This window comes from Penicillium verrucosum (assembly GCF_028828655.1).
Source record: "Penicillium verrucosum strain IBT 35672 chromosome Unknown utg000002l_segment0_segment0, whole genome shotgun sequence".
Classification (NCBI taxonomy): Eukaryota; Fungi; Ascomycota; class Eurotiomycetes; order Eurotiales; family Aspergillaceae; genus Penicillium; species Penicillium verrucosum.
The window spans coordinates 3,601,210-3,624,379 of record NW_026643211.1 but is presented as its reverse complement, the minus strand read 5'-3'; the positions used below and the strand labels follow the sequence as shown (position 1 = coordinate 3,624,379).

At 46.4% G+C, this 23,170-nt stretch overlaps 8 protein-coding genes across 8 annotated transcripts; 3 read left to right on the top strand and 5 right to left on the bottom strand.

Annotated features, from left to right (window-relative positions):
• Positions 1–798: 798 nt before the first annotated feature.
• On the top strand, positions 799–1,035 carry N7516_007024 (uncharacterized protein; the record flags this gene model as incomplete). The annotated part of the gene is made up of 1 exon (XM_057219744.1): positions 799–1,035. One exon carries the CDS (start codon positions 799–801, stop codon positions 1,033–1,035), a length of 237 nt encoding a protein of 78 aa, XP_057073835.1.
• Positions 1,036–1,721: 686 nt separating this feature from the next.
• On the bottom strand, positions 1,722–2,963 carry N7516_007023 (putative glycosyl hydrolase; the record flags this gene model as incomplete). The annotated part of the gene is made up of 3 exons (XM_057219743.1): positions 1,722–2,133; positions 2,183–2,439; positions 2,493–2,963. The coding sequence occupies 3 exons, from the start codon at positions 2,961–2,963 to the stop codon at positions 1,722–1,724; spliced, it is 1,140 nt and encodes a 379-aa protein (XP_057073834.1).
• Positions 2,964–7,021: 4,058 nt separating this feature from the next.
• On the bottom strand, positions 7,022–8,363 carry N7516_007022 (uncharacterized protein; the record flags this gene model as incomplete). The annotated part of the gene is made up of 5 exons (XM_057219742.1): positions 7,022–7,457; positions 7,522–7,664; positions 7,715–7,936; positions 7,989–8,093; positions 8,166–8,363. 5 exons carry the CDS (start codon positions 8,361–8,363, stop codon positions 7,022–7,024), a joined length of 1,104 nt encoding a protein of 367 aa, XP_057073833.1.
• A 1,243-nt stretch (positions 8,364–9,606) lies between these two features.
• Positions 9,607–11,383, top strand: N7516_007021 (uncharacterized protein; the record flags this gene model as incomplete). Its single annotated transcript, XM_057219741.1, has 4 exons — positions 9,607–9,747; positions 9,814–9,884; positions 9,953–10,530; positions 10,596–11,383. 4 exons carry the CDS (start codon positions 9,607–9,609, stop codon positions 11,381–11,383), a joined length of 1,578 nt encoding a protein of 525 aa, XP_057073832.1.
• A 595-nt stretch (positions 11,384–11,978) lies between these two features.
• On the bottom strand, positions 11,979–12,292 carry N7516_007020 (uncharacterized protein; the record flags this gene model as incomplete). Its single annotated transcript, XM_057219740.1, has 2 exons — positions 11,979–12,153; positions 12,243–12,292. The coding sequence occupies 2 exons, from the start codon at positions 12,290–12,292 to the stop codon at positions 11,979–11,981; spliced, it is 225 nt and encodes a 74-aa protein (XP_057073831.1).
• A 961-nt stretch (positions 12,293–13,253) lies between these two features.
• Positions 13,254–14,408, bottom strand: N7516_007019 (uncharacterized protein; the record flags this gene model as incomplete). Its single annotated transcript, XM_057219739.1, has 1 exon — positions 13,254–14,408. One exon carries the CDS (start codon positions 14,406–14,408, stop codon positions 13,254–13,256), a length of 1,155 nt encoding a protein of 384 aa, XP_057073830.1.
• Positions 14,409–15,590: 1,182 nt separating this feature from the next.
• Positions 15,591–16,259, top strand: N7516_007018 (uncharacterized protein; the record flags this gene model as incomplete). Its single annotated transcript, XM_057219738.1, has 1 exon — positions 15,591–16,259. One exon carries the CDS (start codon positions 15,591–15,593, stop codon positions 16,257–16,259), a length of 669 nt encoding a protein of 222 aa, XP_057073829.1.
• Positions 16,260–18,032: 1,773 nt separating this feature from the next.
• gprC lies at positions 18,033–19,329 on the bottom strand (the record flags this gene model as incomplete). Its single annotated transcript, XM_057219737.1, has 2 exons — positions 18,033–19,150; positions 19,212–19,329. 2 exons carry the CDS (start codon positions 19,327–19,329, stop codon positions 18,033–18,035), a joined length of 1,236 nt encoding a protein of 411 aa, XP_057073828.1.
• Between the last annotated feature and the right edge of the window lie 3,841 nt (positions 19,330–23,170).

The window sequence follows — 23,170 nt, the reverse complement described above, 5'->3', positions numbered from 1 at the left end:
GGAGGGGCCGGAGAAACACATGAGTCTGCTCTGCCTAGCCATCTTGGAAAGCCAACTGTCCTCGAAGGAGAGGGCATCAGAAGACAACAACGCGGGTTCATTTGGGTTGTACAGTGGCATGTTACACCAGCCCGACGTATCATCCGGGTAGCAGATCTTGAGGTATACCTACTCTAGCGGAACGAGGCATACATCTACTGAGTGGTGGAGTTGCCGGTATCAAGTCCGATTGGAAATTACTCATCGCCATCAAAAGGCCTAGTAGATGTCAAGGCCGGATATCTTATCCGCACCGCTGATTTGATAAACAAGCAGCTTCGACCGATAGGTAATGTGAATGCCACAACAGAGATCGAGGTCATATCTACTCCAGCGACAACCCTGAAAGCCATTAGCTTCAATTGGGAAGATTTCCACACCCCGGGAACACCTAATGTGAAACTGCAGGGAACTGTCGGATACAACCCTCCAAAGTTGGACATTTCCGATTTGTCCAACCTGGAATGGAAGTTTATTGATTCGCTTCCTGGGATTCTGGCCTCGTACGACAAGTCAGCTTGGACACCCGGCATAGGAAGCGCAATACAGAATCCACGGCAGCCGGATACACCAAGTAGTGGACTGCGGATATCACACAGGGTCTCTATTATACCGTGGTCATTTTTATGCTATAGCCAAGAATCCAATGCCTGGTTGAATGTATCTGGTGGCGTAGGATTCTGAAATTCCGCGTGATTGAGTAACACGTTCCTTGGCTCATGGGTCGGATCGAGTGCCAACACCTCGGTAGTCCGCAACATGTCGCTGTCACCAGTCTTGTCGCAAGTAGGCATGTATGTGATCTCGCTTCTTATTGATCACATGGGCCAAGATGAGGAGGCTCCAGGTACTGACGCAATCAAGCTCCCAAGAGGAATTTTGAACTATGGAATTTCGGGTCACGCGCAATCCGAGGTTTTATGGAAGTTGCCGGGAACCTTGGAGGAGAGCAGCATCAGGATCTCGCCCGTGGCTCTCTCAATGAGGGAGGCATGATGCCGAGCAGGAAGGATACTATTATCCCAGTCCACCAAGCTCGAAATGGAACTTGTCAAACCCAATCACACAGATGGTTTATCGTACGCAGTCGTCGGATTCTTTCCTGCATCCTTCTGGCTGGGCATCCAATGAGCGTGGTGTTTAACAACTCCATTCAGAATAAAACAAAGGATAATACTCGAGGCAACAACTACATATGTCAACTATTTGTCAACGGATATCAATCTGGAAAATACAGTATGTGTTCCTTCCAATGTTTGGTTCAGCCAATGGTTCCACGGCTCCAACCGGGAATCTACCAACTCTAATTTTTTTTAATTTAATCTCGGCCCCCAAACAGCTTTCTGCATCTCAGAGGGTATTCTTAACCACGAGGGCGATAATCATATATATAGCATTTACTGTGTGGGCACAGAATAAAGACAGTGCAACTCTGGGAAAGTTGGAATTAGTTCCCACATCGGTTATCCGGTCCAGCTATAAAATACCCCAGGCTGCCCCCACAGGCTCTCTGGACCAAGCGAGCACACACATACTAGAAAGCGAGAAGGAGATTGAACAATAAATGTTGCGCTGATAATTAATATATATACAGCACGAAGATATGAATATATACATGAAATCTGTTGAAACCTGTGAACATTAATAGCCTAAAGAATATGAAATGGCTCTGGATTTCATCATTAGGCACCCAATACAGCAACTGCCGCGACCAATGCATCGAGGGCCGAGCTATGTGTCGACGCATCCACCACTGCCTGGATAGGACCAGCCCAGTTGACGCCGAGCTGTCCCTTTTCATTCCGATCATTATCCCAGATGCTGGTCGCACAGCTGCTTATCACCTTCTGGTAAATATCGTTAGGGGATGCTTTCTGCAACATCTGCAGATTGCGAATGAAAATTCCCTTAAATTGTGTGCGATCTGGAAGGCATTGCGGCTCACAGAATTCATGGATAACATTATTCGAGTCGGCCAATGTCGCAATAGCTGCATTTGCAATCTTGTTGGCTGCAGGTAGGTATTTATCATTGGGTGCCGCTCTGTTTAATTCAACTAGTCCGCCAAGGACAACCCCTTGATTATATGACCATCTGCCGAAGGTGAGCCAAAAGAAAGATAATCGGAAAACGAAATGCTTACACAGTATCTCCGTTGGACTGGCAATTGTCTAGAAGACCATCATTGATGGTTCCGTTTGCACCGATGAAGGCCTGGGCCGTGAACCAGTCCCACTCCTTCTGAGCCCAGCGGACATAATATTGTTTTCTATCAGGGACTCGGTTTGCAAGGTGTGCTGCGACGGAGAGAAATAACTCGTTTGTAATTGCATTGACGTAAGTGCTGGTCGGGTTCCAAGGAAGACCACCACCTCCACAGTTAGTGCCCCATGCGTTGGCCTGAAAAGGATTATTACACGTCAGAATAACTATAGACCCGAGACTATACATACCAAGCTCTCAAAGATTCCCTCGGCCAGTTCCAGATATGTTGCCTGTTTTGTGACATCGTAGGCGGCAATCCAGGCAAGGGCCCACCATGCATCATCGTCATAAGCCTGATCGAGCCACTGGCTAGCATTGACGGAAGTTGATGGTTGATTGTCGCGAGTATAAACAGTTTTATGCTCCGGTCCGGGGTTGGGATTGGACACTGGCCCCACATGAAATGTGTTGTTGAAGACATATGTGGCCGTCTCCATCACCGAGGGGTCAAGAGCAGCTAAATCTGCGACTGTATTCATGCAGCTCGCACCATCCCACCAACCACAGGTGTCCCAAATCCCACTGTTGGGGTTATACCAGCCCTGAAGAGTCTGGAGCGCGTCGCGTGCTTTTGTTCTTGCGTCATCAGCGACTGCGTTTCCTGCCAGAAGAAGCGAAATAACTGAAGGGACCAGAAGACCGTGGCGAGAGAGCAACATGGTTAGGGGATATCAAAGGAAAAGCGACCTATTCAAGTGGAGTAACGAGTGGCAGCGCGTGCTCGCTTTAAATAAGACAATTGCGATATTCAGACCCGGCTCCTACATACATTACGACATATCCTAACTACTAACCAAATATTCGTAGTACATTCTTGCGGCTGTAGTGCCTTGATTGGCGATCAAAATCAATCTGGCCCACTATCGCGGATCGCTAGGCCCCTGATCTACAATGATCGCCTCGTTGTGAGACTGAATATCGTCCAAAACCACGAATATGTATGCAGGTGAACGGCAATCTAAGGAACCAGCCTTGCAGAAAGACTGGTCTGATCTCAGTCAATTTGTCAATCGTCCTATTTCTCTTCATCAAGGGGGGGCTGTCGATTCATCAGGTTGGCGCTGTACTCCGTACAAGCGTTGTCATTAGCGCCCATCCCTTGCAATGTCATTATGTGACCCCCGCTCTTTTTCTTTCGTTCAATTAGATTCGATTGAACAAGAAAAATGGAGATACTCATTGTGTCATTGCGAAAGACTCATGGCTCTGTCGGGCCCGCTATGAGTTCATTTTTTGATCAGAGTCGAGAACCCTATCGTCCCCAGGAGCCCACTCAAGCGCCGTTGGTAGGTATTTGTTCGTTGGGTGTGATTGGTCAATTGGAGTGATCGCTGATCAAATCAAGTGAGCTTATAATGAGTGGCGACCGAGCTTACTTCAACCTGTCAGCAATACAATATGCATTTGGGGCTGCATGAGTTTCAGCAGATTGGTTCTATTGCGCTTGGGCGCAATTAGCTTCGAGGGTAGTTATATGAGACAGGTGTTGTCTGACCCTGCATGACATTTAAATCGGACTATTGCTACACTGACGTCAGCCGCAGCTCCGTTCCAAAGATTGTCATCCCCGTGGGAGACAGGTGTCTTGGCATATTTTCCATGTGTATGCAGCCAACTGTCGAGAGGGAGAATTGAATATTGTCGTAAGCGGGTTCCACTTTCTCAAGGCAGCGGGTTGTAGGGGAAAATTGAAAAAAGGGAGAAGTCTCTTTTCCTCCCAGTAAGAACATTTCGAAGTCGGGTTAGCACTGTTCGCTGAGGTTGAGACACACACGTACCACAAGTGAACAACAAGGCACATTGTAATGTGTAATGTTCATTCGGTCATAGTCATATCACCGAGCATTTTCTAACTGTATTCGCAATGTATAACGAGAACAGAAAGGGACACAACATAGGAGGTAGCCAAGTAAACCAAGGGACTCGACATCCCTTCTTAGCTAGGCAGGCAACACGGGATGCTGGTATGTGCATACTTATCGTAGAGACGCCATATATGACAAATATCCTACGCAATTTACCCTCATGTTAACAGAAATCACATCAACACGAAGCACGAAAATAAAAACTCACCATTGCCATCCACTTAATCCCCCCTGCAGGTGTAGCCTCAAAGCCCCGGCCGAAATTAACGACGCAAAGGCCCCAGCCAACGCGGGCCCCAGGAAGAATATTGCAGTGCTCTGTGTAATCTCGTTGGGTGCATACCATGTCGATAGGATGTATTGGCCACCGGCATTAGTGACAAACATTTGCAGTACCTCGATCAAGCCCCAGACGACTACTTGAGCCGGAATCCAGTAGGGCGGACCCACCCTATGGAGGATGATCTGTTCGGTGAAGACGCGAATTCGCTATTCCCAAAAGGAAAAGGGAGAAGTGGAGAGGGCATCTCGAGCAAGACAATGCCCAGCCAGAGTAGAGAGACACCTGTGTTCGCCTGATCCCGCGTCATAGATGTGTCGGACAGGAAGGTGGAAGTCAGCACACTCGAGACATTGGTCCGATCAATGGCCATCCATGTAAACATTAGCTGAGGGGAATGTTTAGCGGGATATTAAAATACGAGAAGTTAGGATAGCGGGGAGACCGACCGAGAATATGGGGAGGAAAAGAAAGTCCAGTTTGCGAATGATGACGGATTCTTCGTCTAGTGTCCAAGTGACGAGGACTTCGTGGCCATTTTTGAGGATAGGGTGAGAGAGCGTGCCTTGTTGGGTTTCTGAGTCAGGGTTGTCGCTTTCCAAGGGAGCCACGGGGCCATTATAAACGTGGTGCACGTGTATATCAACCAGTGTTTCTTTCTCGTCAAAGGATTGCTTTGCAGGCAAATGCGGTTTGTGCTCTACCGTGTTGTAGTGTGGCCGATCCAGCTAGTTCTGTTGGGTCATCTGACTGCCAATACTGCAGTAGGAACGATGCGTAAGAGGGCTAAGGTATGAACTAAATTTGGACTCTCACTACATGAAAGTGTGGATGTCAAATAGCGGATAGGATATATTAGCTGAGTGTCAATCGTTCACCGGGGCTGATGTTGTCCGGAAATATATCGTTGAATCCATGTATACGGTAGTCGCTGTGCATTTGTTGGATGCCCGAGGCATTGCTATGGCATGTGATAGAACTTCCATGTATGATAGCTCTCTGTCTCCTCTCCTTCTCTTCCTCCATCCACGCAGTGTTTTCTCCATTCCATCTCCATTAGCATTTTATATGCTCCAAAGTTGGCGTACGATGTCGTCTTGAATGGAATTATGCCGTGGCTTGCCCTAGGTGGGAGCACCCCATAGCGGTATCTGAAGGTCCTTTTTATACGATTAGGCCTTGCCGTATGGGACTCAAACTTCGAAGAGTAGGTGAATGGCTCTGGTGATTGCCCATTTCGGTAACCGATCTACCTAAATAGGCTTAGCGTGCGACCATCGGACTCATCAGGAGATGCAATGACTTAACTATCTACGACGCCTATGGAAAATATCAAGACTTATGTGTGATGTTGCGCATCTCTCTACATTAGGCGTAATTGGTACGTTTATCTGACCTGATGAATATTCATTTGTACTCAGAATGTATTGGTTGGTCCATTTAGCCGTGCCAAGCGCCCAACAACCGTTCCCCCAGCAGATACCCATTTTTCACCAGATACCCAATCTACAACTTATGTATCTTTTGTATTACTTGCCCATACAAAAGGTACCTTGACACCCCCTAAACATAACATGCATTTTCTCAGCACTCGAACTAGCTAAAGTAATAGAAAGTATACGAATATATATTAAAAGTTCTAGCTTAATTAGCTTAATGGTAGTAGAAATTCTTAGTATCTAATATAAAAGAATAATAATACTTTTAAAATGACACTATATGAAGTCAGAAGGTTATATAACTAGTTAGTAGAAATAACTAGTTAGGTAACTACTTTTTTTATTTTAGTATACTTAATATTCCTTACCAAGGTTTGGTTAAATAATATAGACTTCCTTTACATTATATATCTTCTTATATCTTCTCTTACTAGTTCGAGTGCTGAGAAAATACATGTTATGTTTACGGGGTGTCTAGTTAAGTACCTTTTGTATGGGAAAATCATACAAAAGATACATATTGGGTATCTGGTGAAAAATGGGTATCTGCTGGGGCGCACCAACACCAGGGGACCTGGTGTTGGGCGCTTGGCACGGCTACCGGCGAATCTTTGCTGACGCCATATAGAGTGGATATACGTCATTCCAGGGGTATAAAACGCGTGTTTTAACCCCGGATATGCGGCACATTACGACGAACAGTAATGTAGAGGAATCTCCCGCTCTTCCTTTGCCGCATTGCATATATTTTCGTGTAGCCGTTGACAACATACACAACCAAGTACAGGCCATCCCACGATCCTGGAAATCACATTTGCATCTTGGGCAAGCGTCATATCCAAAGGAGGTATAATAAACCGCAAGGTCTATCCACGGCCATAGGGGCCGCATTAACATCCACTCGGCTGTTGATACTTGGCTTTCCCTTGTGTATGGAGCACACAATTACGATTACGCAAGCTTTAACTATCAAGAGATTGAGAAATAATTACTAGATGGACCCTCTTTCAGAGATAAGCTGAGTAGAATACCCATGGTTATCTTCGGCCTTCCAAGGTTCAACCAGACTCCCGAGGTCAAATTCTACTTTCCTGTCAGCGAGATTCAATCCGATAGGCCAGAAGAAGGGTTTATTAGACACCTGGAGTTCTTATTCGGTTCGATAGCTCTATTGACTCGTCTCGCACGGTTACTTGTACAGTTTTCATAATTTGTAACCCTTGAGTACCCTCGGATGAGTCCATGATCGGGTCCTCTTCTCGCTCCCAGCCTTTTACTGCTGGCCCTGTTCTCATACTACGGGACATCCTGTGAGACAGTGTATCCTTCGGTGCGGTATTTATCGATCGAGAACCAGACTTTGACGGCCCCCGATAGGTGTATGATATCCCAATATCATCTTCGTAGACTGCAACGAAGGACTTGAGAAAGGCCGTCAAGAGGCAGGTGACACTTATCCCTATGTATGTCTCCGTTGATACCGTGGCATAGGACCCGATGAGAGTTGGATCTTCGGAGGAGAGTTGCACTAGGATGAAGTGCAGACGAACTGCCGCGATGGGGATGAGCCTATCCAGTTATGATGGTGTTAACAAAAGAGTTCTTAAAGCAATCGTGCAGTGAATGAACTTACAAAATCCGACTCTCGAGAGCGCAGAAAACCACAATCTTTTTCTTTGTCGATATTCTGACTTGACGGATTGCAAGTGCAGCGTACACAAGAAGTAAAATCTCGGTGCAAATGTCGAGGGCTGTAATGACTTCCCAGCGGGTCCGCTGTAGTTTTGTCAGTGCTTATACTCATCTGCGGTAGGGACAAGTCATACCAATCCACTGCACTCAATATCGCTGATATCGAACCAGGGATTAGAAGAGCACCGAATTCCCAACAGAAAGATGGATAGTATTGTCCACGCCACCATTACCGGAAGCATGGCGTAGGAAATCCGACGTTGTATCTGAGAGAATAGGCCCTCATAGAACATGCAGGCTGTCATCTTTGAAAGGCCGAGCACGACAATGGAGAAGATATCCGCAGCATATACTATCTTCGTAATGTTAAATATGTCAAAATCTTTGAATTCAATCACAACGGCTTACCTTCAACATTTGTCCTTTGCTTGTGGTGTCGATACCGTCGATCAGAGTTCCCCACCCATAGTGGACCTGGCAAAACACAATTATAATTTGGGCAATTGCTGCAAGCTATGAATTTGTTAGTCCAAAGGCCAGAAGCTCAAGCATTGTAAGTTTACAATGGGGTGAATAATACTGTACCACGAGAGCCCCAAATGCGTAATCATCTCGCTGTAGTCTATTCCGATGGTAAGAGAAGGTGCGCGCTGCGAGAGAAAGCAAAACCAGACACAAGTTGACCGCGGTGATGACCACAACCAGTCCGCTATGATTGTACTCATTATCCGTCGTAAGAGGAGGGCTCACGCCCGAAGGCCATGTGGTCGAAGTAGCCGACATGACAAGCAAGAAGCCGTGTAAACATCGACGGGAAAAAAAAACGAGATCAGAAATCTTCACATTTGAAATATGATAGGGAGGGTTAAAGTCATTTTCAATTATTCCATCGGGAGGAACACAGATCGTCGAATGGGAAATTGTTGGGGCCGAATGACCAAAAAAAAAAAAAAAAAAACCTTCAGCAGTCAGCCCTTGTTCGCTACTAATGCAGGGTTTATTGCCGCCGAATTTATTCAATCGACCATATGAGGGCTCCTAGTGCGCCACGGGCACCTAGTTGACGGGGGTTAGGAATTGTGCCAAGCTACCACTTTAATTTGGCTACGGTAACTAATCCCCATCAACTAGAACTCGGTGCGACACAGTAGCACCAAACATGACCGGAGGTAGAGAAATAACCGGGTGGCATGGTTTGCAAGGCTTATAATCCTTGTCGGGCTATATCAAGGCTAGCAGGGCGCTAGAAGCCAAAAGGAGTCCAGGGCGTCAATCACGATTTGATTTCCTCATTGAGGTGACGCGTCCCCCCATTCCTTCTTAAAATAGTCTCCAAGTTGACTTTGAAAAAATTTGTCGACCTGTGCCAGTGTGAGCGACAACCTATGTATGTTGTATCGAATGAGTGAACGCAAAACAATGTTTTTATACGCACGGGACATCTGTGGAAAAGACTTTATCTACCCGCTCCCGTCCCAATCAAAAACACAGGCTTGGCATAAGTCAAGCTAATGCCCAGGTGAGTATGTGGTCGCCGGAGAACATCATTCCATGATATTATGACCTTGGATAGCCCCATAATAACTAGTGTCTTGATGGACTTTCGTACTTTCGACATTCTGCTAAACTAACATTGTTACTTCATACATTGTAGTCAATGTATATTCCCCACTTAGTAAAGCCTCAAAAGGGAATTCGCTCATGTAACCCTAGTCTAGTGCCAAAAAGGATTCCTCTCTCTGAAACAAAAGCCGCTCTAGGCCCCTATAGTTAAGAGGTTCAAATTATGTAGTGATCTTAAATCGAAACACGCCGACAACTAAATAGTTATTAGCCAAAATGAGTTCCCCTCGGTGGGGCAGCACAGGGCAGCACGAGGCACAGGGTTACAATGTAAGGGATCCATTATCCCACGGGTATTCCGGCCCTCCATGCGAGGTAAAATTTGATACTTTACTCCCACGGCCCCCTTAATCCTTGAGAACCTAATTCTATCTCTGTCACTCCTTTGCCCATTCATCGCATCATGGAAACCTCAATTAAAGCGACCGCGATGGAGACGCTGGATATGGGTATAGATCATAGGAATCTAGAGGCGTCCCAAAAAGGCGGGACAACCCTGGACGACGATGAAATGCATCGTATGGGAAAAGTTCAGGAGTTCAAGGTTCGTTTACCCGCTTGTCCGGGTATGTATCCCATGCATATCTAATATTCTGCGACTTTAATTCAGAGAAACATGCGACCTCTCGCTGCATTGAGCTTCGCATCAGTCTTGCAAGCCACTTGGGAATATCTGATCATGTGAGCTTATTGGACTATCCTTTCTCTAAGCGACAGGGATACAGGACAAACGAATTAACTACTTCCAGTTCGGACTACCAGGGATTGGAGAATGGAGGCCTAGCAGGCATGTTCTGGTCATACATTTGGACGTTTATCGGATTCGGGTTCATTATTATGTCGTTGTCGGAAATGGCTTCGATCGCACCTACCGATGGAGGCCAATACCATTGGGTATCAGAGTTTTGCTCCCCTCGATACCAAAAGTTCCTCAGCTACGTCACTGGCTGGATGTCTGTACTGGCATGGCAAGCCGGAACAGCTTCTGGGTCCTTCCTCACTGGCACCATTATCCAGGGATTGATCAGCGTTCGCAATCCGGATTACGATCCTCAAGGCTGGCAAGGGACTCTACTTGTGTTCGCAATGGTTCTGGTATCATATATTTTTAATGTGTATGCGGCCGATCTGATGCCGATGTTAAGTAACATCTTGATGATTCTCCACGTCCTTTGCTGGGCAGTGATCCTGATCGTTCTGTGGGCTATGTCCCCTCATCGATCTGCTGAAGATGTTTTCGTTAAGGATTGGAAAAATCTGGGAGGGTTACCTACAATGGGAGTGAGTGTGATGGTTGGACAAATCTCAGCTATCTATGGCTGTCTTAGTAAGTTCCACTTGTGTTATTCACACAGATAAAATTCTATGGAAAAGAGACTAACTACCACTTAGGTTCCGATGCGTGCGCACATATGTCAGAAGAAATTAAGGACGCTGGCCGGAACGTACCACGGGCTATGGCTTGGGGATATTTCTCTAATGGAATTATGGCAGCTATCTTGCTGATTGCCTACCTCTTCGCCACTCCGTCCGTTGAAGATTCTCTTAACGATGTCACCGGATTCCCCTTCCTCTACGTATTCAAGCAGGCTACCAATACCGCAGGAGTCAACGGGTTAACAGCCATCATCTTGTTACCCGTCATTTTCAGCAATATTATGTTCAATGCCTCCACTTCTCGCCAAACTTGGGCTTTTGCTCGTGACAAGGGTCTTCCCTGTTCTAAATGGATTTCCAAAATTGATCCTAAGCGCAAAATTCCTGTCAATGCTATTGCCCTATCTTGCATGTTCAGCTGCTTGCTTTCTCTGATCAACATCGGCTCGGATACTGCATTCAACGCCATCATCTCTCTCAACACCGCTGCCTTGATGTACACCTACGTGATCTCAATCACCTGTATGATCTGGCGAAAGATCTGGCACCCGGATACCATGCCAGTTGGTCGGTGGGATATGGGCCGGAACTGGGGGTTGGCTATAAACGTCATTGGTCTGTGTTACTCCGTTTTCGCGATGTTTTGGTCATTCTGGCCAGGTGAGCTCCCAGTCACTGCTGAAAATTTCAACTGGAGTGTGGTAATCTTTGGGGCGGTCTTCATTCTTAGTCTCATCATGTATGTCATCAAGGGGCGGAAAGAGTATTCCGGCCCAGCCGTGGATGTCAAACGTGCGGACTAGGTTGTTGTGAAGGAAGAGAAAGAGTACAGGGGATAATTAATTCAACAGCTACTTGTGAATAAATAAGTCAAAATATATATCCAAGATATGAAAGCTTTAATGCCGACAGAGGTTGCTTGTGATAGACTTCCTTTCCAAATACGAGATGTTCCGGAATTTACTAAATGATCACGGAGAATGATTACTTCAACTGGTATGGAAAGCATCTCGCCTACAACCTCAAGAAGAGACTGGTCTAGTTCCGGTGCTCTCTTTTGTGAGACAAGCACAATATAGAAGGGGAATGTGTAGAGAATCGAGCCTAGTCCAGCAAGGAAGTCCCTTTCAAACGGCTCCCAGAGTCGCTTGACCGAGAACTAGCAATCACCCGTTTCATCACCACTAAGCTGAGATGATTACTGAAGCTGGCATGTGGCCTGTGGCTCAAACAAGGCGTAATCGACGCGACGTCCTCTATTCGTGTTAAAGTCTACTAGATGAGATCATGAAAAGGCACAATGTATTGTATTGTGGAGTGTATGTAGAAGTTATGAAGGAAAGGAGAGAACTAGACTACTACTATGGAGAGTACAGATAATGTGATACATGAGAGATATCAACAATTCGATCGAGAGGCAGGCCTTGCAACGACAGGGCTTCCGTGCCAGATACGGGCCCCCCCGTGGGTGGTCACAAATGGGATGCCCTTTCCCGTCAGGCACCCTGCGATCCCGGACCCGGCAAGACTGTCATTCCCTCGATCGACTCCCTGAGACAAGTCGATCCAACGCCTGTGAAAACTGTTAGTAAAATTGAGGTGAAATTGAGGTGAAAGTGAAATGAAAGTGAAATGAAAGTGAGAGAAGTTTGAAAAACTTACTCCTTGAAGTTCATGTCATAATCCTGAAGCATCTTCTTCAGGAAATTCATATCCGCCGTCTCCCACGCTCTCTCCGGTCCTGTCTTCCAGAAACGATGCCAATAGAAGTCCGGGACCTTCAGGTCATTGATCCCGGGTAGGGATCGAGTGATTGGCCTCTCGATGCCTAGTGCCAGTTCGCCACGGTGCCACTCGTAGCGAATCTGGTACTGGTCCCAGCTGTTGTAGTGGATAGTACTACTGTGGGGAGAAAGAAGAGGAAGAATCATTAATTGATTGCAGGGGTTTATATACCCTGCTAAATCATCTAAACCATGCTCAATCTGTAGCAAACAAGCTAGCAAATAGCAAACAAAAGGCTCAGTCTGTAGCAAATAACCAACATGCAAATGGCAAACATGCATGCATGGGATAATGTTAGACAGACTACGGAATGTAGGGTCTGGAAAGTAGAGAGGGCGAGAGTTGATTACTATGGACGGAGAGAAACTGCTAGATAACTACAATCCTGAGGGTTGATGTCTGAGGCATCAATGTGGGGCCTAAGGCCACCACAACAGATAATCGTTCGACACCAGCTCGTTTCGCTTCTGGACTCAAGGCAGGCTCTCTTTATTCTTTATACTATGGTCGTATCATGTTAGGGGTGAGACAAAGTGACACAATGTAGGTGAGATGATTGGGTGAGAATCAAGTACGTACGACCGCCGCACTGGAACGATCGCGTTTATATTTTGTATTGAATAATTTGATACACATCATTATTCTAAATTCTCTAAATCATAATTCGAGCTGGAAGGCCTGATAATCTGCGTACCCCCCAGCCTCACATTCCAGGATCATCCATCTTCCGTGTTTTGTTTGGACGAAAGAAGATATCACATATTCGCAATAGCCGGTGTTTATGTATCATCGCCCGCATAATTTTTGTGTTGTTTTCCCCTTATAATTTATTGCTAACTAATGCATAATAATGTACACATGACTGGCTGTTGGTCAGTACCACCTCCTTTATTCTGGGCTGGTGATAGACTTGGGTGTCTGCACAAATGAATACTGGGCATTCGTAGCCATCAGTGTGGACGTTTTCCCAGTCACCTTAGGATCTGGGCCGATAAAGTTGCCTGGGAAGCCAACGTCGAATGGCTTTTTGCTCTCAAGGTATTCCATTTGCTTCGCTGTCAATCGGATACTGAGCGCCCCGATGTTTTCCTTGAGATGTTCAACTTTGCGGCCGCCAACAAGAGGAAACACATTTGGTGCTTTCGCCATCACGTATGCTATAGCAACCGAAGTGAGGGATTTAATCCCGTTCTGCTTGGCCACCTCGAAAAGTGCAGCACTCATAGCGGCTTCTTCTTCGCTTTGCTCCGCACCTAACATGCTACGGAGGCCCTGTCCCTGAGCTTTCCGGTGATCAATTTCCTCCTTTGTTTTGAATTTTCCTCCGCCCATAACATCCCAGGGTGCAAGTGCCATTCCAAAATAGCGCGCCATGGGGATGATGTCCCGTTCAAAGTCACGGAGCATGACATTCCATCTACCCTGGTAGATGCTGAATGGTGTCTTTCCGTGCGATCGAGCATACACGTTTGCTGCAGACACAACCCACGCCGGCGTATACGAGATACCCAGGTAGAGTACCTTCCCTTGTTCCACAAGGATATGAAGACTGTCCATAACCTCTTCGATTGAGGTGGTATGATCCCACCAGTGGAGATACAGGATATCAATCCAATCAGTTTGCAGCTTCTCCAGTGAATCCCGAACACTCATGTGGAGGCTTCGTCTGTGGTTGCCGCAATGGTTCGGGGCATTTCCCTTGCCGAGCTTATACGACCGAAAGTCTGTGGTGAACTTGGTCGCAATCACCAATTGATCGCGGTTCTTGCGTTCGGCGATCCATTCCCCGATCCAGGTCTCGGATTGCTCGTTCTGGTAGTTGTTTGCTGTATCAATAAAATTTCCGCCGGCTCCATAGAATGCGTCGAGAAGTTTAAAGGACTCCTCTTTGCTCATGGAACCCATTACTTCCGACCACGTATCGCCAATGGACATGGCTCCGAGTTGCAGAGGGGAGACACGAATCCCAGCCGTAGAGGAGAGAACGCGGTAACGTCCCAACTCGGTATCTGGTTCTGGAGCAGGGGCCCAAATATCCGCCATGATAAGTCAATTATAGAACACTGGGGAGATAAAGGGGAATGAAAGTTCAGTTTGAGGCAACTCGAACTTGGCTGGCGAAAGTCAAGCATATATATATTTTCTGACAGCTTCATGACATCACTACCAATGTGTTTTTCCCTGTGTCATTTCCAGCAATTGGAGTCATTGAGAGCAAATCCCGAAGACCATTCTCTCATAACCCCGGAAAGCATATAGCGGGCCCACTGTCGCTGAATTTGGGTCTGGCCACAATAACATAAAGCACATTCATGAGCTAGAATCATGCGTAATAGAAACCAATTGACTGGGTACAAAGTGACTGGATGCCTTATTTATTGAGTAAACATAGTAGTTAGCTACTGCAAGTGTAGTGACACCTAAATCTCACCTCAACCTCATTTTCTTAAAAGCTCCACTCATCCTAATTGAATATTATTGCAACAATATTGCCATTATACCCGTCGTGGTGCCGCCAATGAGAACAGTTCTGTCATCACCGTCCCATGGATGTCTGATCAAGGTCGCAGCCCCGGAAAGCTATCCGATCGTAAAAAGTGGCACCCGAAGAGCCTAAATTCACCTTCATTGTCCACGATCCACCAATAACTTTAGGTATATACATCAATTGTTCCGACAGTTCTAGGATCGGGCATTGGCAGTTCGTCAGGCATGATTCGATGAGCTTGTTATATTCGGAACCTTAATGTCGTTAAGGAAGCAGAGGAGAAAGTTCAGTTCCTTCCAGGCTGCGCCCCTATTATGGCAGAAGCGGTGACGTAGTACCAAGACTTATAGTGGCCAGGGTTCAAAACCCCCTTTATAGATGATTTGATTCTTATGGTTTCCTCTCCATTTAAGTCAATTCCTACCATACATAGACAAAGCCCCTGATCTGTCAAATCCTCTTTATTGTGTTGACATTTATAACCGCCACAAAACATGGAGGTACTGCCATTTGTGTGCAGATGAAAAGCTTCATTTTTGACCAAAAATATGGAGAGCGGTGTAAAAAGCGGTGCTAAGTGAGGCACTTAGGCATCAAATCCCACCTACAAAAGGGGTTCTGAACCCTGGCCACTATAAATCTTGGTACCCCGAACGAAGTACGGTATAATTCTCTAGCACCCTGCAGCCCTCTGTGTTGGCGCCTTTTCTCGACCTCGACACTCCCCGTTTGAAAAAATGGCGTCCCTTCTCTCGACGTCTACAGAGATTCTTCGCATTATATTTGCGTCCCTATCGCACGGCCATCTTGCCGCTGTCTGCCTTACGCATAGGGACTTACGATATCCTGCTGAGCCATTTCTCTACGCCCACATTCGATGGACGTGGTCAGACTCCCAGCACCCTCCAATCGCTCAATTCTTGCGAAGCATCGTTCAGAGGCCCGAGCTCGCAACTTATGTCCACGATGTGGTCCTCGATGGTGACAGTTTCGACGAGGGCGTAGATGACCCAGGAAACGCAAGCCCCAAAATACCAGTTACAGCACTTGTCGTGAATGAGCTAGCGGGGCTTGTTGCAAGGATCAATGTTCCATATGCTGAAGAATGGATCCAAGAGCTACGCGCCGGATCGATGGACGCGTTTACCACTCTTTTTATATCACAACTCCACAATCTGAAACGTCTCTTCCTTGACAAAAATTACAACCGAGAGACCCGCCTCAGGGGCATGATGTTCCGGTCGGCACTCTGCGAGGAGTCCACAAATAGCCATCTCAGTTCTTTCACATATCTTGAAGATGTGTCCGGAGATTCTGCCTGCCTTCACTACGATATTCGCAGGAAAACGCAAACGAGAAACACACAAGACATCCTCCCTCTCTTCTACCTACCATCAGTCAAATAAATAAGGGCTTTGGTCGATAACCCTGCTACTTTCGCATGGACCGGAAAGAGTCCACCAAATCCACGGGGGCTAAAAACCCTCGACTTGGCTATGTTGCGTGAAAGGCATCTTGGCCAAGTCTTATCGGTCACGCCCAGGCTTCAGAAGCTTAAATGGGACTGGTACTACCGCCGAGATCTGAGAGATGATTCCGTCACCGATATCATCGATTTGGACCAAATCGCCACGGGTCTATCTCATGTTAAAGAGACTTTGACAGACCTGACTATTACAGCCGGATCAGAAGGCTATAAAGCCGACCTTGGAGTGCCAGAGGTCCAATTCAGTGGATCATTCAAGGTCTTTAGAGGACTTGACAACTTGAAAAGATTGAAGGTCCCGATTCCGTTTCTGCTTGGATTTTCTCCCTCGGCGTCAAAAGCAAATCATTTGGCAGTTGCGCTTCCTGCCAGTCTTGAATGGCTGACTTTAACCGACGGCTTATGTTTAAACGAACAATGGATGTGGCAATGGGAGACTGACTACCTTTTGGGGGCTATTCGATCATGGCTTCAAAATTGGAAGAGACACACACCTAATCTTCGGGGATTTTGTCTGTTGGGAAGTGTGATGAAAGCGCAAGATTGGGAACCTGACATGATACAGGGGTTAAGAGATTTAGGAACACAGTCCGGAATCGAGGTTCAAATAACTGACATTAACCCCAGGTGGTCAGGTCATATGTTGCGAGATCTCCAATTATGATACAGTAGTACCAGCGATTCCGCAATCCTTGCTAATCGACCCTCCAGCAAGGGCTTCCAGCGTGTAGGGGCCCAACAACGTTTCGGTATCCATGGGTATCATCCCAACCTCTGCGGTGAACCTATTGCAGCCCCAAGGATACTGCGCATTCGTTAGTTGGTTTTTGAGAAGGCCACAGTTATGAGAAAATCGGCTCCTTACTAATTCCCCGGCTCCACATGGGTCTGTTTGTGTCCAGCCACTGGTTTCGTTTGACCGAAACCCCAGATCGTGGGATCTACCACCTTCATGAGGACGCGCAGACCACCTCACTCAGAATCGACAACGTGGTAGTCAACCCGACAGCGCAGGGTCGAGGTTACGGATATCATATAATCAAGTATGCGGAAGTGGAAGCTCGAAATAGGGGGCTGTACAGTGTAACGTTATTCACCAATCTGAAGATGTTCGAGAATATCAGGTTCTATGAAAAGCTCGGGCTTGCGGAAACGGATCGAAGAATAGAGCATGGATTTGAACGTGTCTATCTACATAAGAAGCTTTGTTAGTGAGGATTGGGATTTATTGGGGAAAGGGACTTAGACTCAGGTCAATCATTGTCACTGGTGGTATCCTGGATAAAATTAGGTTATGCCCAACACTTTCTGATGCGAGAATTTACGGGGAAATTCTTTCAATCGAAACCAAGTCATGGGTGTTCAAATTCAAAAACATTAAGTAGCACATGTGAATAGCCATGGTTCACATGAGGAACGTGTCAGTCCTTTTTCAAAATATATACAAAGAAGGTCCGTTAAAGAAGTAGATGCAATGTGGGAGACATAGAAAGAGGAAGAAAAGAGATAAAGAAGAAGAAGCGGAGGAAAACGAGACATGAAGAAGTAGTGATGAGATCGTGAAGGAAGGAATACATGTTATAGTGACAGAAATAGGGTATCGAGGGCATCACACCACGGGAAAATATACATGGTAACGATTCAGATGACCGGAAAATTAAAGAAAATAAGTGTCAAGGTTCATGAGAAACGTTCATCTCCGCCATCCTACATGAGACGGCCTAGTTGAGGAGAAGTCCTCCTTGCTAGAGCGCTCACTGGACACCTCGTTAGGATAAGCAGGCTCGTGGGTGATCTCAATGGTGGTTTCTTGGTACACCTTTCCGATCGGGGTCATTTCATGATCATGGCCGTGGTTGCCGTGTGTGCTGGGTGAAACGATATTATCCGTTGACCCGTCGCGGTCAAGGTCATCGTTGAAGGTGCCGCCCATTTTGCGGGTGGGATCGGCGGTGATGGTAGTCAAGTGAGTCTCGCCGACTCGCTTGCCCTTGCTGCCAGTGAATTTGTTGTAGGAGTGGTCCTGGCTGGGTTCAGACTCGATAATTAGGTTGCGGCGGGTGAGAGAATATAGAACGACATCGACCAGCCCGGAGCTGGTGATGATGGCACCGGAAACACAGAAGAATATGATACTGGGTGCGTCGCCATCAGCTGTGGCCATGCGGCCTGCGGCGAGCGGTAACGATAGGATGATATAGACGGTTGGGTAGATGGTCATGTAGCCTACGACGCGGCGGAGGCGCTTGAGGCTCTGCAGCTGGCTGTTGCCGAGGATGGCAGAGGCGGCAATCTGCCGACGTAGTTGGAAGTACATTACAGCGTAGAGAATGACTGTACCGAATTGGGCAATGAAAATCCAAATGTAGTGAGTCCATAAACGGGTGGTCTCGAATTCATCGCTGATCCAGCACCAGGCGCCGGAAGGCACGAAGACATCGCCACCATGCATTGATAATGGGATGGTTACCATTATAGCCACGAAGGCCCAGACGCCAACGACAAAAGAGACGAAGAACCTGTAGGACATCTTGCGTCCCCAGACGACTAAAAGGAATGTGTGGAAGGCGATGGCAAGCACGAAAAGACCACTACCGGGGTCTCCAATTTGCAGCCATAGCCCTTGGAGAAAGCATCCGGCGGAACCAGATTCGATTTTGTTTTTCAGAATCCATCGTAAACAGATAATAAATGCAAGCGACTGTTGGAAATCGGCCAGAACAAGGTTGTAAATAAGAATGATGTACTGGTTGTAACCGATGTAACGTGTATAGCTGCCGCGCCAGAAAAAAAAGTCGATAGGTGATGAAACTGAGGAGTATTGATGTTGCAATGAGAGATAGGAAGGCCATTACTGCGATTGCTATTAGACCTCGTCGATGCCAGTCTGGAAGAGGGTCGATATCAAGTTCGGGGGAGCTGGTCAATCGAGCTGCCAATGAGTGCTCATTGTTTCTAGGCATCAAGCCCATGAGGATGAGTGCTGACATGGTGGAGTGTCTTGTCGGTTCGCTTCAGTTTCCAGAGTCTGCTATCATTGTCTGGTTGAATTGGTAAAATCCAAGGCTGCAAGATGACGTTCCTGGGGTCCAGAATTTGATCGACGGGCAACGAAAAGTGATATATAAGGCCGATGCGAGTGCCAAGAAATGAGAAGCTGAATATGCTTAAACACTACCTACCCCTCGAACTGCCCACAAGGGAATATAAAGAATAGCTCGGGGAGAAGGAAAGTCCACAAGGCATGAAAGTTGAAAGCCGGATGCAGTGAGAAAGGAACAAGAAACAGCGCAGCACCCAAACTACCTGGACTCATTGAACTCAAAATTTGATAGGCAAGGACAGAATAATGAGACTTCAACCTACAGGCGTCAATGAGGGTGACCCACGACAAGTTTGAAGAGTGGAATAGTCCGTGGGAAATATGGGCAACTTGGGAAACAAGAGTGCGATCTCCATAATAACTCACGGCCCAGAGCCGTGAATCCCTGTATACCAACGGATATTGTACCCCACTTACCCTATTTAGCCTACCTTTAGGCCATATGTGACGCTCAAGTGGATAAATGGACACAGGTTCGCCACAAGATTGTGGAATAAAACGGCCGGAAACCTTAGTATAGTTAGTCTACTCCGTACCAGTTCCACTCGAGAGACAAGGCGAACTGTCTACATAGTTGCATACAAAAGTACAAACTAGAGAAGGGCATTCGCCATCTAGAAACGTTACTACATCTAAAAAGACACACCCCCGTTTTTTTTTTTTGCATAAGAAGACACAAAATTCATCCAGATCCCACGCACCCCGTATTCTCCGTCTCAGGGCCAAAGCGTACGTTGGCCCATTATCAAGGGGCTCAGATCGCTAGTACTACACTATGTTCAGGGGCGAGGCTTCTGGAACACTAGCAGGGTTAGTGGGGTTAATTAAGGCAAGTTTATTCTTTGTACAGAGTACTTTTTGTACTCTGTGTCGGAAGAATTTCCCCAGAATGTTCTATAAAAGCCACCGGACTCTTTCCCGAACCGCTCAGAGGCACTTATAATATAAAATTAACTGATCAGTGGGGGATATATCATGTTCATTACCATTCAAATCAACAAAAGAAAAAGAACACAAAGTACACAAAGTACAAAGCATAATGTGGGCGACCAGGGGCAGGGTGGACCGGAGGTGACTCCAACAAGTACTCCGTATTCCTCCGTATGAAGAAATGATTTTATGTGTAATCCACCCCGCAGAGAATATGCCGAATGCGGATACGGGAGAAAAGTGTTAAACGTCAAAAAAAAAAAAAAAAAAAAAAAACAGAAGGATTATACGACACTTAAACCTCTTAGACATGCGATTGGGCCAGGTTAAGCTTCGATCCGCCTCTTGATTCTCCAACCACAAGAGAAAATCACCGGTTTTTAATGGAGTCAACCGGACTGAACGTAAAATTTCATCGATTGTGGAGGTCACACGGGTAGCAGACCTTTGTTTGGTTCCCTATTGCCGGTTTAATTTAACTATATTTATGCCGATAGACTGGATAGACAGGATAGACACGATAGACAGGATAGACAGGATAGACAGGATAAAGGAGACAAGTTCATGTTCCAGTATGATTCCGGCTAGGACGGACTAGTGGGGACTTGCCCCTCTAGTGGATGATAGGATCAATAAAGTAGAACGCTGAAAGGATGATTACGCACCATGGTCTGGTTTAGAGCCGCAGCGATCGTGGAGTTGGCAATCGTAACCCGCCAAGGAAGGAATCTTGGCCCCGAGTGAAAGGCGGGAAAGTCCACAAGGTAATGCGCACATTTTCCGAAGTGTGTCTCATGTACGGAGTATTCCTCAGGGGTAATTGAGAGTATCCAATTTTATGTTACACCCGATTCTGGTTGACAGCTTAGTAATACCCCCTGATACCTAGTTAGGTAGTTAGGTATCCTAAACGGTGTACTCCGTACAGAACATGCTGGACATACTATATTTCCTTGGATATTGTGGAAACCTCCCGGAGTTAAAACACACTTAGCGCCATGTCCCATTCTATTCCAACCGGATTTCTTCCCACGTCTTATCCTCCTCGCCCCGCCCACTGTCGATCCAAATTCCAGCAACCACATTGTTTGTAGGCCAAGGCCTGCGTTTGGTTAAAAATTGCATATACATACATACTCGAATGAGATGAAAGCTTAGATGGTCCGCTAAAAAAAACTTAGTTCGCCGGCCATTGTTCCATTACCTTCTCTGTCGGTGGAATCCGGGTAAACCCCCTTAACCTTGTTTTACTCCTCGGAATCAACCATATAACTAGTACGGAGTAGTAGTAGCTGGATTATTATAGCCTCCACTAAGGGGAACGGAGTATATCCGGTTACTCAAGCGGCAGCCGCATGCCGAGCTCCCGGCTCAGATTGGAGCCTGAATCATATATATCAACTCCACATTCCTTCGCATACAAGATATACATACAGTATAAAAATGAAGTATCTCGTGCGATAACAACCCAAACGGGTCTAAGACATACGCCAATCAATCTATCAATAATCCAATTTCACTCTTGTGGAAAGTATATACTCGCCCTAGCGTTTTGTTCCGAGCCGTGGACATGCACATACAAAGCCTGTCAAATTTGAAGATTCGACTAAGGGGTCAAATTCCCTATTTTGGTGAAGACAATAACATAAAAACCTTATGGCCTTAGCCTATCGATCATTAGCGTAGTTCATTGTGGTTAAAATCACTCAAATCATACCCTAAGTACCCTATGACTTCGGTAATAAATAGCGTAATGATCACCACCGAGATCTCCGAATTCCGCGACCCGGGAGGCTGGCGATCTACGTGAGCATCTTCTGTGCTCTTGTGCACCCCGTATATACGGAGGTTTTACTTTATACATCGTGGCGGTAAGTAGCAAATAGAGAGACTATTGGGTAGATCCCCTCTAGTAATACGGGCCGTACCAGGACTTTCACTCCTGGCCCGTGTGCCATGCGATCGACAATAGTCCTCTTTCCAAAGCGATTATTGCTGTTGTGCATACAGAAATACGGGGTAGTGTATGCTCATTATTTAGACTGAAATAACATCAATAGATCTACTTGCACAAAAAGTTAGAAGTACAACATACATCGATGCTTACCAAAAAGGAAATCCCATGAATACAACATACCTCCGGACACACCAGCAATGCATGGTCTCCACCAACTTAACCGTAGGAGGATGTGAATGGCCCTAGGCCAGTTAATCCAGTCTGTCATTTTTGCACAAAGTACTCCGTACATGTCGGTGAGGAGTACCATAAACCGCGGTGGGTAGTAGTGGAACTCACTTATGCAGCTTGCCCCGTCGACAGGGGATGGAGTGGCAGGATATAAAAAGATGCCGACGTCCGCGAAGGATTTCAGTCAAGTCCCACAGCGGGCTAAACCCACAAAATGCTTCATTCACGTCAGACATTATTCATGTTGTACACTCTGTACAGTAGAGATGCATGACTGGACCCTGTCAGTTGCCTTTTGCGGTGGATTTGGTGGTTTCACCTCTTGTGGATGATTGCTTCCTTTACTTTCATTGAAACTCGTAGGATCGAGGCTAGTCGTGATCTAATGCACAATTCCTGGTTTCGGAAAATCACCCTTCTTTACTCCGTAGTATCAATTGTTCTTTGATAGAGTGTCCACTCTACGTATTTCGTGCATTCGTTCTATGTCCCGAATTGCTCTCTATCTGTCTTCCTCTGCCATATCTTTTTCTTGATGATTTACCACCTGCCTTATACTCATTTAGTATCGATGTGAGTGAGCTGGAGGGGCTAGAAGGGTATTAAACAT